The sequence below is a fragment of the Zingiber officinale genome, chromosome 8A (assembly GCF_018446385.1).
Source record: "Zingiber officinale cultivar Zhangliang chromosome 8A, Zo_v1.1, whole genome shotgun sequence".
In the NCBI taxonomy this organism is placed as follows: Eukaryota; Viridiplantae; Streptophyta; class Magnoliopsida; order Zingiberales; family Zingiberaceae; genus Zingiber; species Zingiber officinale.
Genome location: NC_056000.1, coordinates 37,786,131 through 37,803,265, shown reverse-complemented (window position 1 = coordinate 37,803,265; position 17,135 = coordinate 37,786,131). Strand labels below are relative to the sequence as shown.

General features: G+C 36.7%; 1 protein-coding gene across 2 annotated transcripts in view; it reads left to right on the top strand.

Moving 5' to 3' along the window:
• The first annotated feature begins 2,461 nt into the window (after positions 1-2,461).
• Positions 2,462-17,135, top strand: part of LOC122008524 (ran-binding protein M homolog) — a 36,538-nt gene continuing 21,864 nt past the window's right edge. For both annotated transcript variants that reach the window (XM_042564277.1, XM_042564276.1), the window contains exons 1-5: positions 2,462-3,085; positions 4,739-4,885; positions 5,200-5,286; positions 7,869-7,914; positions 9,802-9,878. In XM_042564277.1, coding sequence (XP_042420211.1) covers positions 2,721-3,085; positions 4,739-4,885; positions 5,200-5,286; positions 7,869-7,914; positions 9,802-9,878 — 722 coding nt within the window. In that variant the 5' untranslated portion in view covers positions 2,462-2,720. The remainder of the gene's footprint in view (positions 3,086-4,738; positions 4,886-5,199; positions 5,287-7,868; positions 7,915-9,801; positions 9,879-17,135) is intronic.

Below are 17,135 nucleotides of genomic sequence, written 5' to 3'. Positions count from 1 at the left end.
ATCTTGATTTGGCGATTCGCCACACTCCAGCGCCGGAAGGGATCCAGCGCCGGATATAAAAGAAGCCCCAGACAGGAGATTCAGAATCAACTTTGACTGAGAACTCTTCTGCTGATCTTGCCGCTCGACGTTCAAGTGCGACGCCAACAACGCTCCGACAAAAGTGTTCTTCCGGTTTTTGTTTAATTTTCTTTTTGTCGGTATTGCTTTATTATTAATAGCATCTCCTGTACTTTTTCTGTAATCATATTTCGACTTGCTAGTGATTGCCCAACGAAAGTGGTCAAGGACCACGGGCCTTCGAGTAGGAGTCGTCACAGGCTCCGAACGAAGTAAAAATATTTGTGTCTACTTTATCTTTTTCCGCTGCACTTAAACTCTTGTTTTTTCGAATCGATATTCACCCCCCCCTCTATCGAATCTAACGGTCCTACACATAGTTCATTGCTTTTCCAAATCAAACTATATTTGTCACTCCAACTAATAATTTTTTTTTAATCCAGTCATTTAGCTGTTCAAATTAATTAACGTAAAATTTCGATTAATCATTAGGATAAATCTAAAAGTACGAACAGTTTATTATAGTTTGAGGAAAAATCCTTGTAAATATATCGTAACTAAGAATAGATCCATAGATATCTGAGAGATAATTGAGCACTCTTACTGTGCACTACAACCTCGGGGTCCAAACTAGCAAATTCTATGGCAAAAAGGCGATTTGCTTGTCTCCAGAGCCCCTGTCAATCCGTCCTCAGACCAACACAGAGGAGATAAATCACGGATGACTACTAGCTATTAGTGCAAGTGGTCAAGACATGAGGGAAGACATGCTCAGATATGTTGAGTTTCAATTTTAAGATTTCATATAATAGTATCTTATGTCTCAATCACTGTACCGTCTCGAAAGAGCCAACTAGTAACTTCTGGTGGCACTCACCCCAGTGCCCCCGCAGCCAACTAGCAACTTCTGAGTTGATGTATGGATGTTGTCCACACTTATTCTGTTCTATTACTATTGCTCCTTGGCTCGCTGAAAAGCAATCTCCATTCTTTTCGATCAGTTCGAAGTTCAACCAACAACTGTCACATAACACGTATACTAGACAATAAAGGCGCAAGCGATCCATATTTAAACCAGCCTGAAATGTATAACGTGACCTAGGTCGGGTTTGGGTGCCTTGGAATTGGTCTCCTTCGTCGATGACTAATTTATGGTTCCGAAATGAATGATGCCCGGGTGATATGGGACATGCCGACTGACGATTTGTGTCCTTTATTAGCTTTGACGAACTAGATCAAAAATAAATACTACCCACTATGTCAAATTAGGTTCACCTAGTTTTGATGGTTGACCGGACCCAAACCTAGTTTTGATGCCTTGACTGAGTCGTTGAGATATATTGAAAACTACTTTGACTGATAGAGTATGACTTAAATCAAACGAGTGCAACTTACAAACCCTTTTATCCCATAACACCTATTCATGGCATCTCCGATCGACTCTATTATCCATTAGTAAACCCTCACGACTAAAGAAGACACACACACGAATTAAGCAGTAGGTGTGCATATGCCTAAGACAATATCTCTGAGCACTCTAATTGGAATGCGGTGAGATCCTTTAGTCTATAAATTATGGACCAATGGATAATCTACTACCTTTAATTGGAGGACCAGAGTATTCGTCTTCATTGAAATGTAGGTGCCATCAAGTGCGTTTAAACAATTCTAAATATAATTTCAAGAGAAATCATTAAAAAAAATCAATTATATATTTTTAATACCTTTTAAAATTATGATAAGGTTTAGTGTACCTCAAGAAATCACCATTATTCATCCATCAAATTTTATGGAAACAAGGCTCCAACAAATATTATTTGAACTTCTCTAATCGATTGAAATCTATTCCAATCGATACGAATTCCATAAACTATTTTTACCCAATCGACTCAATGTATATCCAATTGACTAAAATCTGTTTGAGTCCACTTAACACCATTTGGTTGACTCAAGTGGATAGGATCCGTTGGATGATCTTATTTTCAAACTCTACAACAATTGTTCTATTTCAATTAGACGACCGGTCAGCTGACTCGTAGCTCTTTGGGAATTTAATTGACTTTTAGTTTTTGAGCAAAATTTCATAAATCAATTACTTTGTCGATTAACTATCTAGTTGATAGAAAATACTTTTTCAATTGATTGAATTTGTTCGAGATCACTTAGTCGATTTCCACTTAGAACAACCTCTTAATATCTCTCATCTAATTGATATTTTTTTAAATTCATTCGGTTATTATTTTATAATAGATAATCCATCTCTTAAATTAAAAGAGCAAAATTTATTTTTTAAAAAAAAAATCGATAAATTGTAGGGACAAATTGCTTTTTTGTTGGTCTCCGGACGCATAAGGGCATTCCCGTCACTAAACAAATAAACGATTTATTAGTGGCGAACGGCTCCTTCGTCAACGTCTACTACTCTACACTCCGCCTTGGTCCGTCCCTCTCCGCCCGTCTCTCTCTCTCTCGTCGAGATTAGGGTTTCCACTTCGAGAGGGCGAACGCCGGCGATCCATCTAGGCCTCCGGAAAGCAATCGACAAACACCCGATCGGCCCTAGGGTTGTGCATTCGGGTGTGGCCGCGTGTTTGTGCTGCTGTATTTCCCGGAAAATTTGATCGGAGGCATTAAATCATTGATTTGTTGGACAATTGCTGATGTTGATCGATCAAGAACCGATGAACAACCCCATTGATCTCTCCCGGTTGGCGTCTCGCTGGCGATCGAGCGACGAGTGGAAGAAGATGGTCGAGGAGATGGATTCGGCGGAGCCGATGCCATCGCATTTGAACACGATCAACAGCTCTGGCCTGTTCCACATTGTATCCACCGACAAGATGTCGGTCCTCTACAACGAGACCCCACAGCACGGGCATGACGTTGGCGTCGTGCAGGCTGACTGTCCGGCGCCGACGAGGAGGTTGGCATACTATTTCGAGATGACGGTGAAGAATGCGGGGCAGAAGGGGCAGGTCACGATTGGCTTCACTATGCAGCACTTCAAGATGCGGCGGCAGCCTGGGTATCAACTTAACTTTATCAACTGCTGTTATGTTTAATTTGACCACTGATAGTTTATCTTTAAGATCTTCTGGATCACTCAGCTTCAAACTCTGACAATTCCATAACTAGTCAAATTATTATCGAGATGACAAAGCAATTATAGAATTTGGAACCTTATCCAACTTCCTTGTTTGGCCTTTTCAAATAAACTTATAGATGTCAGTTGAAAACCTTTCTGGTAGTGCAATATGGTTAACAATTCTAGAGATTTTATGACGATTTGAATCACATTAAAGAACGAACACGTAGGATTTTTTTGTAGTCGTCTAGTCAAGACCTGATAGAGTCATCACCCGTCAGTTGCATTCAGTGTGTTTGTAAGAGAACTCTGAAAAATCAATAGACTCAAGGTCCATGATTGTTTTTGATACTGAAAAAAAGACTTGTGATAAAATCCTTAGGCAGTTACCGTTGCTAAATTGTAAAGAATAAAAACAATGTATAATTATATTTATGAAAGAAAGGACATATTAGATAACATTGTTATTTTTGTTGAGTTACTGAGAGTGTAATGAATGCTTATGGCTGCTAGTTTACATTAAATTTCTGATCTAAGTCTCAATCTTTTTTTGCGTTAGTACTAGATTAATTTACTAGTCATATTCAAGATAAGTTTTCTCAGTGTACATTCTTTATAAATGATTTTGTGCTAATTGATAAGAGTGTTACCAAAATAAACTTGAATTTTTGTGTAGAAAAAAAAAAATCACAATTTAGGATGCCATAATCTTTATTCAATTTTATAGTGTTTATATGAGCCTTAATATTGAGTTGACTATGAACAAGCATCTTTGTCTTTCAAATCGAAACATAATATAAAGTGACTTCTTTAATCTTAAAGCTAGAAATATACCAAACTGATTTATGTTGAGTGTTTTAATAAATTATGAGATAAATATTGCATTCAATAAAGGACCACCAAGAAGGGGAGCCTTGGTGCAACGGTAAAGTTGTTACTTTGTGACCAAAAGATCACGGATTCGAATCCTGGAAATAGCCTCTTTCAAAAGCAGGGTACATGTCTTGATAGGTGTTGAGAACACTTTTGCCGATGCAAGCAATGAAACATCCACTATTATCATTTGGATCGGATACCGAGTATGACTATTGTATAAAAGGCTAAAAAGTTAATCTTATGCCAGCTACACGTTGCCCTTTGGTTCATCTTGTTTTCTAAATGTTTTGGCCATATCTCATGAAAAACCTACATTTATTTAATAGATTTGACAACTTTTCCTTAATTTGTTGCCTTATTTACTAATCTACTTCTTAGTCACCAGTAAGGAAGTCAATTTGTGAAACAGTGTGTGAGAGAAAATTCAAAGAAGATAGCTAAAATTCTGGTCGAGGTGTCAAATACGAATATGTAATCCATAATATTCTTATAATAACCAGTGTGCTACAGGATCAAGTTGCAACCATGTTCTTATTGATTTTCATCTGTGTTTTATATGACCTCCTATTCTTTTATCCTATTATGGCATAATGAACTTTTACTTCTTTTTGGGTGATTTTGTTGAAATTCTTGCTTGTTTAGTATTGCTGAAAATAAGTCTTTTTGTGATATCCATTGTGCATTTTGGATTCTCATAAACTATTACTTCATCTGCAGCTGGGAAGCCAATAGTTGTGGTTACCATGGGGATGATGGATATCTCTACCATGGACAGGGAAAAGGAGAATCTTTTGGGCCAACATTTACGACAAATGATATTGTCGGTGCTGGCATTAATTATGCAACACACGAGTTCTTTTTCACGTGAGTCGACAAGTTGTATAGAACATGGAAATTCATTTCATTATCCAATACATAGTTTCTCAATTTGCAAATTCCTCTTCAGCTATGATTTCATTAATATTTCGTTGATTTTCATGCATTGTTTGAATACATATGGCCTTTAATAATTTTTTGTTAATAGCAGTAGAGATACTTTGGCATGCCAGAGCCATTTTTTCTCTAATCTTTTTTATTATAATTTATCCAACTAATTTTTCATCTATTACGTCAATTTGTCATCTGCCTTCTTGATGATTAGTGGCTTGGCTATGACGACAACATTGCTTCTTGTGCAGGAAGAATGCAAAGCTTATTGGAACAGTTGCAAAGGTTATAAAAGGACCCCTTTATCCAACAATAGCTGTTCACAGCAAGAATGAAGAGTATGCTGTACATTCGTGCTTTCAATTTAAAACATGAAAATTGCTGATATTCATTGCTTCTTTTCTGTCACTAGGTATTCCTAGCTACATACCTAATCCACATACAATCATGTGAACCCCTGGACTAATGAATGTTCTATAATTTCCTTCATATGCATGTAGCATATTGTTCAATCCTCTATTTTATGCAAAGAAGGAAATAAACCATCATAATAGGCAACACTTGAAGGAAAAGAAACTGAAGATAATTCCAAATTAGCACTTCAGCAATAAAAGGAAACAAATTGAAGAATAAAGTGAGAGTTTTGATTTATTTGTTGTTTGGTAACTAGTATTTCTATTTAGTCAATAAATAGGGAATTCATTATAATCCCTACTAAATTATATTTTCCCCCCTTATTTAGCATATTTATATCCAAATTTATTGTTGAGTCAAAGCTATAAAAGGAGTCTAGAGTCGTGTAGTTTAATCATTTTGAATTAATTGAATTTTCACTTCTCTTCTTTGTGTGAGAGTTTACCCCTTTTGGTGAGGGTGTTTTGTTCGTCCATTGTGCTACATCGCTATCTAGCTTGACGAGGACGGGAAGGAAAGTTTCATTCTGCTTGATTCGGGCAGGCAAAAAAATACCCAAAAAAATCATTCATGGATGCATTTATTAATTTTCCCGCCCATTAGTTTACAATAGGTAAATAGACCATCCTTCTTTTCCGCATCTCCAAGCAGAGGGTAAAGGAGAGTCTAGTTTGGTAATAGTGAGATAAGCAATCTAAAGTCCCTAATTAACTAATAAAATTCATGGAAGCATGGCCATCAATATTGGTATTGGTGTTTGGTATGGACATTCCAAAAACATAGGTATTGGTTTGATAAAAATTATATAATTTAATTATTACCATTAATTAATATTTATTATGTATTATAGTTAAAACTTAATTAGTTGCAAGCATTTTTAACTTTGAAGCTTGAGGTGATCAAATTCATCAACATTATATATAGAAGAACAAATGTGTATTAGGAATCTAATTTATTTATTATTTATTAAGCAAACGATTAATTAAATAAAGATAGAATTAAAAGTTATAACTTATACTAAGGAAAATTAATCATCAGATTATTAATAATTTAATTAAATTAATATTTAAATCATACTAACACAGCACGATATGGTACTAAAATTATATTGTCGGGTCAAAGATTGAAATTTTGGCATGGCTCATGATTTTAAACCTAGCTAAATACAGCTTGGATTTGTTATATGTGGTGTAGTCCCCTGCTTCATATTGATAGGTGGTTGGATATGTTACCTTTTAGATCATTGATATATTGGGAGATCACCTTTTCTGCTATAAATAAAATTCAGGGAATACTAACATCGATTAAGATCATCTGGATCTCTTTTTTAAAAATTAGAACTATGTGTACTTGTACAAAAGAAGTGTTTATATTAATATTTACAAGTTATCACACCGAGACAAATAGTTTATATAATTGTTTCATAATCACAGGCACTAATCACAAAAGAAGTGTTTATATTAACATTTACAAGTTATCACACCGAGACAAATAGTTTATATAATTGTTTCATAATCACAGGAACTAATCCTTCTCAGAGTAAAAAAGCATCATAAAAGTCATTGTTTAAGACGGGACCAGTGCAAGTAAGAATGTGGCTTTTATTTGATTTGGTTCAATCAAAATTTGTCTGGATCAACCCCAATTTTGGTTATTTGGTGTTAACATATATTCTGCATAGATTGCCTGATCCCATCTACTTAAGACGACGTCAACATTTGTAAATGTTGTATCAATGTGGTCTCATGCATAGGTGGCCCCATATGTGGTGATCCTGACTACGTTTAGAACATGAATGTATTTGGGATTTCTCTTTTTTCCAGTATGAATTAGATTGGGTAATAGTAACATGGCATACATTTGTCTGGACCACTTAAAAATTGGACATATATGGGTTGTACTTTTACAGTGTGAATAAGATTCAGGAATATGAACAAGAAAAGGAAATACTTAAAGATCCATAGTGCTTTTGGTTTGTGTATAGGATTCTCTTTTTCAAAAATTCTAAAAGCCAAGATTTTTGCCACATATTGAACAGATTGGCCAAATTTTATCTAGGGAAACATCTTTTATGGAATTATATCGCAATGATCTTTTAGATCTTGGTTTCCGAAATCTTCTAGTCCCATGCATGAGCAGGAGAAGAGGGATTACTTGCACCTGCAGGAGTTTACTTGGGCTGAACTGAGATTACTGATCCATAATGAAGGACAAAGGAAATGATATGTAATGGCCAACCTTCCAAAATTATTTAGGTGTTTTGCCTAAAAAAATGTTTGACTTCTCATATGATGCTTCTATAACTGATTATTTTGTATTAATCCAAAAAAATATTTGGTGATAACTATCCTTAACTTTAGGAAATATTCCTTTCTAACTTTATTTTGTATGACTTGTCATCATCTTATTTTAGTCTGATATCTGGTTCTTTTTCTTAACTTGCAGAGTAATGTATCCCAATTTATTTTTTTTTTAATTTTTCTATTGTATTACCTGCATGGTGCAGGGTAACTGTGAACTTGGGGAGGACACCATTCTATTTTGACATTGAGGTACAAGCAAACATTTCTCTGTAGTTTTTGCTAAATCTAATGCTTAATCATAGAGGCCATTTATTATATAAAAACTTGTTGAAGTTGTCTATTGTTTCGTCTTGCTTCCTACAAGGAAGGAAACAACTAAAGAAAGAAGATAGGGTAAAAACCTGGATTAGGAAATATTTCCTAGTTTTGGTATCCTTAGAGAGGAAATACTCTCTTATGTGGTGGTTTGCTCGGTTTCCTAATTTATCTCGCTACATATGGCTATGGGGCTAAACGTGTGGGGGCACCCGAGTCAGCATATGACCTTTTGCAGAAAAGAGGAAAGAAGAAGAGTTTTGTTGGAAGGAGGAGGGAGGAAAACTTAAAAATTTTATTTGTTAAAAAGATTAAAAAAACATAAATCAAAAGTATATTTAAAAAACAATTTTGAATTTGTTATAGTTAGATTTTTTAGCTCCATTGCACACCGCCCAAATTAGACAGAAGCCAAATTTCAGAAAAGTAGGGAAAGATTTTCCTTGTCATTTCCTTCCGCCCCTCTATTTCCACCAAAGGAAGCAAGGAAATGGAGGGAAAGTGCAATTAAAGCAATTCTTCTTCTCCTTATTTCTGTCCACCTTTCCTTCCTTCATAGGTAACACACACTAAATCTAGTCTTAAATAGAACTAAAAGAGTTCTACTGCAGAACAGAACAGGAGTGAATGAATCACCAGATTGTCAGCACAGAAAATATTAAAACAGAACTGAAGTTGCCAGAGGATGCTGGAAATAATCTTCTTTGTGAATTTATCCAGGAAGAACCAGCAAGAAGGTGATTGCATGCAGAAGAAGATAGGGCAGATCTAGCAGATCCGATTTAGGATGACAAAGTTGAGCAGGTAGAGCAGAGATGCCAGATTTGTGAGTTGATGAAGCTTCACTATTGATTGGGCTGATGCTTGGAGAGCATATCGGCATGGTCTATTGAAGCGATCTTGATAATAGGTGGTGCTCCAGATTTTTGAGGAGTTCAAAACTCTATTGTGAAGAACAAGAATCAGACCACAGAGAAGCAAGTGCTCTGCTGAGAAAGGAAAGTGGAATCATGTCAATTGGAGAAGCCATTGCTTGGAGATGCTAACAATAAGAATCATGTTGCCTGGAGAATTTGCCTATTGGAACGCCACTTGGAAGAGGATCCTGCGACTAGGATTCACCTTCACATGGAGAAGATTCTAGGGACGATCATGGAGAAGATACAGTTAGGTGTGTCAACTAAGCCAGGCATGAACCTGGTGCCATGCCTCAATATGTCAGCCCAACACAAAGTTCGGTCATGCTCATTGGGCCGTGGGCTTGTGCCATGCCTGAGTTGTTGGGCTTGCTGGGCTCATGAGCCATTCTTGACCAAATTTCTCATCGGACATGACATGTGGGCTGAGCGCAATCACTAAGTTATTCTTTTATAGAAAGATTATAATTCTATCCCTGAGATAATTTGAACATCTAATAAATCAGTCTTTTGTCATTTTCAACTAGTACTTAAATATTTATATTTTCACATTTCATATTTTTATTTTTATAATATCTTATATCATTTTATTATTAATTTTGGACCCTATGATTAGGCCCGGGTTTGGCTAAGGGCAATAGAGGGCCAACACCAATTTGGGTTGTGTTTGATACTACCCATTCTCTAAATTCAATTATAAGATGAGTAAGTCAGCTTGTTTAGAGATCTTTTAGGGCATATGTGAGGTTACATGTAGTAATTTATTCTGCAAACTTGTCTTCCAAAATTTCTTATGACTGCAATAGTTTATATTGGAGTCCTGTCTTGTTTTAGCAATGATCATCTTCATTCTTTCATTTTGTTATGACTTAATCTTCTTAAGGTTGTTTTTTTTCCTGGACAGGGCTATATAATGGAAGAGAGATTAAAACAGCAGACAGTGATTGAAAAGCATTCCTTACAACCAAATATTAGCCACTGGTATGTTAGTGTAACAGGAAATCATTTCTGATAGTTGCTTGCACAGGTAATTAGGAGATACATTTACTTTCAATTGTGCAAAACTTTTACGGGTGAACTTTGTGTTAGTCATTGTAGTCTTTGAAATATCTTCTATATCTTAGAACCCCAGAGTTGTCTCTGCAATTCTGATTCTCCTTAAGAATTCATTTAATAATCATTCTACTATTTATTTTGCTTCTTTCCTTTTATTTCTGCATAGATGTCGTTGTTCTGTGGTTGTGAATATATTTGTTCATCTGTTTAAATTTATCATTGTAGCACCAACCTGATATCTGATTTGTTAAATGTGTGGCATCATCAACAACCTTCTTCGCTGCTCCATTCAGATATTTTATAATCTTTTATGTGGTTTCTGAATGGGATGTATGTAAACAAATTGTCTCTCGATTTTATTCTATTTTGTAAAATTTAATGTCCATTTCAGCATAGAGCAATAGCTAACATATGCAAACCTACCAAAAAGGAAATTAGGCTAGATAATGTTCCAAGGCTGAATGAAATCACAACTTCTATTCATAATTTGAAGTTCATTCTGGGTACAATCAATCACAAGCACAACTTTTTTGGAGGTTCTTCCACATGCACTATCTGCTTACCTGTCATAGACTATGGAAAGATTTGATAACATGTTTTGAATGGGGATTTGAGTTCACCAGCTCCTGGAAGCATGGAGTCTGAGTGTTAAAATGGAGTACCTTACCTTGCACAAGGAGTTTCATTCCTTAGCACAAACCCCTTTGAAGTCTCAATGGAGCAACTAGCTTCACCCTCTTTGGTTCCTTTTAAGAATGATTCTACTAGTACATCAAATGTTCAATATGCTTCTGAAGTGTCATGGGGTTCTTGTTTTTTGAAATTTGACATCGCTAATCTGTAGTTGAAGTTGTAGGAAGATACCAAAAATAGCGTGGTAGTAGAATAATTTCCAAACAACTTCAGATAATGTATCAAAAGAGAGATTAAAAGCTTACAAGACTGAAATTGCTTAGAAAGGAAGTTACAAGCTTACAAACTTACAAACTTCTCAGAGTTGGATTTGTACCGAGATGCGGTGTGTGTCCAGCAATGAGCTAAGGAAGGGTTTATATAGAAAAGTCAGGAGAGTTGGATAGGTGAATCGGGTGCTCAAGGGGGCCCCATCGTCATTCACGGGTATCCTTATCTCTTTCTTTTCGTACCCTTTACAACTAAGGCTAGTCCTTTTACAGCTCAGGCTAGTCCAATTATTAAGGGAAAGCTAAAGTCATTCTTATCTCTTAGGATAGATGGACGGCTCCCCGAGGCTCAGTCCAAAATATCTTTAAAGAGTAAGATTTGGATATCTGGGTTTTTGGATTTTTCGGTCCACCATGCTTCTTTACGGTGGTGCGTCTCTTACACGTTGCAAGATGTTCTGAGCTTTAATAAAGAGGTCCAATAATTCATCTCTAGCTTTTGTCACTTCCGAGAGGGAATCTTTAAAGTAGAGGCCACCTTTGAGTTGTCCTTGATATTCAAAATCTGCTTTCTTGGCATCATTGATGAGCTTGAGTTCCCATATACTGTTGAGGACGTGGCGTGATGCCGTCCACTCAATGTCTTCGAGATGGGCTCTAAGATCTTTTTCTTGTGGCCCAAAGATCCTTGGGCTTGGGCTTCTGCCTCTGCTGAGTTCCTCATATTGGTCCAGCAGTTGATAAGGTCCTTCAGGTGTTGGGATGCCTTGGTATCGGGCTTCTTCTTCAGCTGTATTAATGCTTCCTCCACTTGAGCTAAGATTGAACAGTCTTTTTCTTGAGGCGTCCATGGTCCTGTAATAGAGCAAACAAGTCGAGATAGGGCGTCAGCAAGGGTATTATCTTTACCTTCAATATGCTGGAATTGAACATCAATCCCTAGCCCAGTAATGAAGTCAGTAAAGGCCACCCATCGGACCCTAGAAGGTTTATTCTGGGCTGATTTATTAAAGAAACTGATAATCGCCTGACAGTCAGTTCTTATTAAAACCTCCTCTTTGTCAAGATAATATATTTTGAAATTGTTGAGTCTGTTCATCACTGCATGTATCTCAGCATCAATGGTTGATTTTGGAGGAGAGAATTTGCCACTGGCATAAGCACTAATAAGCTCAGATGTTTTGGGGTCAAATTTGTTAGGTTTCATTTGAGAATTCCTTCCCATCCTTCCATGCACCCATCTGCCTCAATAATAACATAGCATGATACTGGGAGAACGTTGAGTTCTGGAAGGTTTTGGACTACTTTCTTTATTTGTCTAACCAAGGACCAGTCCTGGGAATTCATTCGTTTTTCTCCCGTCGGTGATGTTTTTGAATATAAAGGACCAAGCATTTTCCCTAGGTTAGGGATATAGGCACGAGCATAATTTAGAAGACCCAACCATGACCTTAGTCCCTTTGTCGTCTTTAATTCTTCTTCTTTGAAATCCGCAACCTTTGAAATAATATGAGGTTGGAGCTTTACTTTAGATTGCCCAATTGTTGCTCCCAAGAATTCAACTGTAGGACTTCCAATTTTCATTTTTGTAGGACTGAGTATAAGTCCATTTTTCTTGCAAATATTCAAAAGTACCTTGAGATGATCTTGATGTTCTTCTTCATTTTCTAAGAAAACTAAAATATCATCAATATATACTGCTATAAACTTTTCAGTACCTTTAAAACAGAAGTCCATTTTTCGTTGGAAGACTGCAGGGGCATTTTTTAAACCAAACGGCATAACCAACCATTCATATAGGTCATCCGGTACCCAGAAAGCTGTCCATGGGATGGATTCCGGACTCATTGCAACTTGATGAAAGCCACTTTTCAAATCAAATTTGGAATAAATTTTACTTCTTCCAACCCTCTGAATAATTGTATTTATACCAGGCAGGCTATACTGATCTTTATGGGTATTGTCGTTGAGTCTCTTGTAATTGAATACCATGCGTTCTTTACCCTTCTTTTCTTGTCCCGTCTGCGGATCAACAGTAGTGCCAGAGTATACTATAATTGCAGTTGTTCTGTGCTTGCTACTACTGGCCTTATAACCTTCAGTTTTAATAGTGCACTTACATGCTTCTGAAAAGAGTCTTGCATTTTGGGTGTCACATGTTTGAGGGGTCTGTCTTCAACAACAAGATCAGGATTCTTTAAGTCTAATCTGCAAAGTATCTCGTTAGAAGCCCAGTATTTCATAGGATCATCCCCAATATATCCCATATCAGTTAGTTCTTTGATAAAATTCTTCAAACCGGGATTCCACGTGCATACCTGTTCTTGAATTTGGTTATACTCTTCTTCTTCTAGCTCTAATTCTTCAATTGAAGGGGCTATAGGAACGGTCTGCTGGGTTTTGATTGTAGTCACATTCTTGTAGAATGTTACTTCATCTCCTTCAATTCTTACACCTCCGTACATTGCCCTGATAAAGTTACATCCCAAAATCATTGTTATGTTACCTCCGAGGGTAAGAGGAAATGCATATGTGTATGGTATCCGAAAGCAATGTTCCCCTATTCGCATGGCTCCATACTTCAGCTTCTTATTGGCCCACTGAAATTCACAATAAAAGTGTTATCTTCAATAGCTGAGGGAGGTATGGATACCTGATCGATGCAACAAGTTGTTGCCCCCGTATCTAAAATTGCATTGACTTTGAATTTGTCAACTCCCGGGATGTCTAGCTCAACTGTGAGATTAAATAATCCATTACTCTTTATTCTGGGTTGTTGTGCTTCTTCTACTGAAAATACCTTTTCTCTTCCAGAGTAAATAAAAACATTTATTTCCTCATCTTCTTCATGATCTCCAAGTGCCTCTTCATTAATCTCTTGAAGTCTTCTTTCTTCATTAATCTCTTGAAGTCTTCTTTTAAAGTCCAAATTTTCCAGTTCTAAGGCATCATTTTTTAAACGGAGTTCTTCATTTTCAGTATCAACTTCCAGCTTATCAGCACTGGCTATTCTGATGATCTTCTCCTTTTCTTCATTAAATTCTTGCTGGAGGATATTTTGCTGATGTTCTGCAAGAGACTATTCTTGATATTTCTTGCTTCAATCTTTCTATCTCTGTTTTAGCCCATGCTATGTAGTTTTGCTGCTCCTGTATCAGATTATTTGGAATAAAGGGTATAGGAACAGACCTCTCAACAGGGATTGTCATATCAAAGTAGTTCCTAGTGCACATCCCACAAGACGTGATATGGCATAAACTGCAATGCATTCTGTGTTTCTTCATAGTCTCCCTTTTACAACAAGTGCACCTTAAGTATGGAGCATTTATTTCTCCATTGATTTCCCAGACATGATTGCAATCATGTTGAGCTTTCGGTATTTTTACCATTGGTTGCCATCCCCCAGATTTTCCTATCATATTTGAATTGGTGTTTTCGATAAAAACACAAAGGAATTCTGAGTTAAGGATAGAATTAACCTGATGGTCCTCGCCTTCTGAGATACTGTATATAGCATCTGATTGATCTTCACCTTCATTAACAGAAAGGATTTCATAGTCATCTGGTAATTCCAGTCCTTCAAATAAGGCTACTCTTTTTATATTTTTGTATTCCTTTGGGCAGTCTCGCGCAAAATGTCCTCCTTCTCCACAAAGGAAGCATTTGCATTTCTTGTTCCTTATAAGATGTTTCTTCTTTTCAATTCGTGCATGAGATTGATGAGGTTTACCTTTATACGTAGTAGATTTTCTGATTCCGTACTTCCTTTTTGAATCTTTATAGTAGCCAGGAATAGGAATTTGACTGCAAAAGGTTAAATCTTTAAGAGATCTACTGAAAGCTGCCTTTTTGCATTCTTCCTCCAAATATTTGTATGTAAATACTACTCGAGGATGAACTCCCATGGTATTCCCTTGATATTTATCTTCAAATGCAGCTTTTATTCTTCTACCAAGATCTCCAGGTAGCTTTAACCAGAATTTCTCCGATAGTTCCGGTCCAGTAAATAACCGTCCTGTTTTTGCAGCAAGATTCATGTATTCATTCATAAATGGAATTCATGTATTCATTCATAAATGGAATTAAATCTTTTACCTGCGAACAGGAGAGTTGCTCCAAATCTCTATATGCTCTGTCTTGCATATCAGTTGACCCTTGAAATGGATCTTCAAGAAGGAATATCCTTCTTATTTGGGAAATTATGTTTTGAGTCTCATTTCTCCCTTCACTTGCATTGATTAACTCTTGGTATTCATTTGGGTAGGTCATACGCCATTGTATCCAGGTGAGCCTTTCTGATTCCCCAAGTAAATTTTCAATAAAGTCAGCTTTATATCAGTGAAATTTTGAAGAGCAATAACGTTCTTGGTTATAGCCTCCCATCTTAGGAAAACATCTTCAACTCGATTTAATTGAGTTGGTAATGTTAGGATAGCACCTGTCTGTTGATGAGCAGTTGGTAAGTTCCACCATTCTGAGGTTTCTTTTCTTCTAAAGGTTCCTCTGGGTTCTCTTGGTGGTTGTGTTAGGCTTACAGACTCTTCCTTGGCTTGTCTATTAGGTGGATACCCGACAGGGTTCATAGTGGTATCAGCAGGGGGCTGATAGTTTGAAGCTGCTTCTTGTGAATAAATAGTCTCTTGAAGCTGCTGCAACTGTGGATAGTCCGAGATCCATTCATCATTTGTAGTTGTTGTAGCAATAATATTGTCATCATCATCAGTAATTCCCCCACCACCTTCCGCAAAGGGATTGGTAAATTCCTCTGTGGGCATAATGGAGCTGGATGTGGCTGTATCCTGTAGAGCCAAATGTTGCAGATAGTTGAGATAATCATCATCAGAGTTAGTTAACATACTCCTAATGTAACTGATCAGTTATAGACATTTATTAAACCAGTTCCTCATAGAAAATTTCTATGATAGTCAACTATCTTAATTTGAAGGGAATAAATTATGATCTGTTACTCATAAGGTTTATTAAACCAGTGTTACCACCAACAAATTTCTTGTGTATGTTAACTGACTCTGATGATGATTATCTCAACTATTTGCAATATTTGGCTCTACAGGATACAGCCACATCCAGCTCCATTATGCCCACAGAGGAATTTACCAATCCCTTTGCGAAAGGTGGTGGGGGAATTACTGATGATGATGACAATATTATTGCTACAACAACTACAAATGATGAATGGATCTCGGACTATCCACAGTTGCAGCTGCTTCAAGAGACTATTTATTCACAAGAAGTAGCTTCAAACTATCAGCCCCCTGCTGATACCACTATGAACCCTGTCGGGTATCCACCTAATAGACAAGCCAAGGAAGAGCCTGTAAGCCTAACACAACCACCAAGAGAACCCAGAGGAACCTTTAGAAGAAAAGAAACCTCAGAATGGTGGAACCTACCAACTGCTCATCAACAGACAGGTGCTATCCTAACATTACCAACTCAATTAAATCGAGTTGAAAATATTTTCCTAAGATGGGAGGCTATAACCAAGAACGTTGTTGCTCTTCAAAGTTTCACTGATACACAAGATAAAGCTGACTTTATTGAAAATTTACTTGGGGAATCAGAAAGGCTCACCTGGATACAATGGCGTATGACCTACCCAAATGAATACCAAGAGTTAATCAATGCAAGTGAAGGGAGAAATGGGACTCAAAACATAATTTCCCAAATAAGAAGAATATTCCTTCTTGAAGATCCATTTCAAGGGTCAACTGATATGCAAGACAGAGCATATAGAGATTTGGAGCGACTCTCCTGTTCGCAGGTAAAAGATTTAATTCCATTTATGAATGAATACATGAATCTTGTTGCAAAAATAGGACGGTTATTTACTGGACCGGAACTATCGGAGAAATTCTGGTTAAAGCTACCTGGAGATCTTGGTAGAAGAATAAAAGCTGCATTTGAAGATAAATATCAAGGGAGTTCATCCTCGAGTAGTATTTACATACAAATATTTGGAGGAAGAATGCAAAAAGGCAGCTTGTAGTAAATCTCTTAAAGATTTAACCTTTTGCAGTCAACTTCCTATTCCTGGCTACTATAAAGATTCAAAAAGGAAGTACGGAATCAGAAAATCTACTACGTATAAAGGTAAACCTCATCAATCCCATGCTCGAATTGAAAAGAAGAAACATCTGATAAGGAACAAGAAATGCAAATGCTTCCTTTGTTGAGAAGGACATTTTGCGCGAGACTGTCCAAAGGAATACAAAAATATAAAAAGAGTAGCCTTATTTGAAGGACTGGAATTACCAGATGA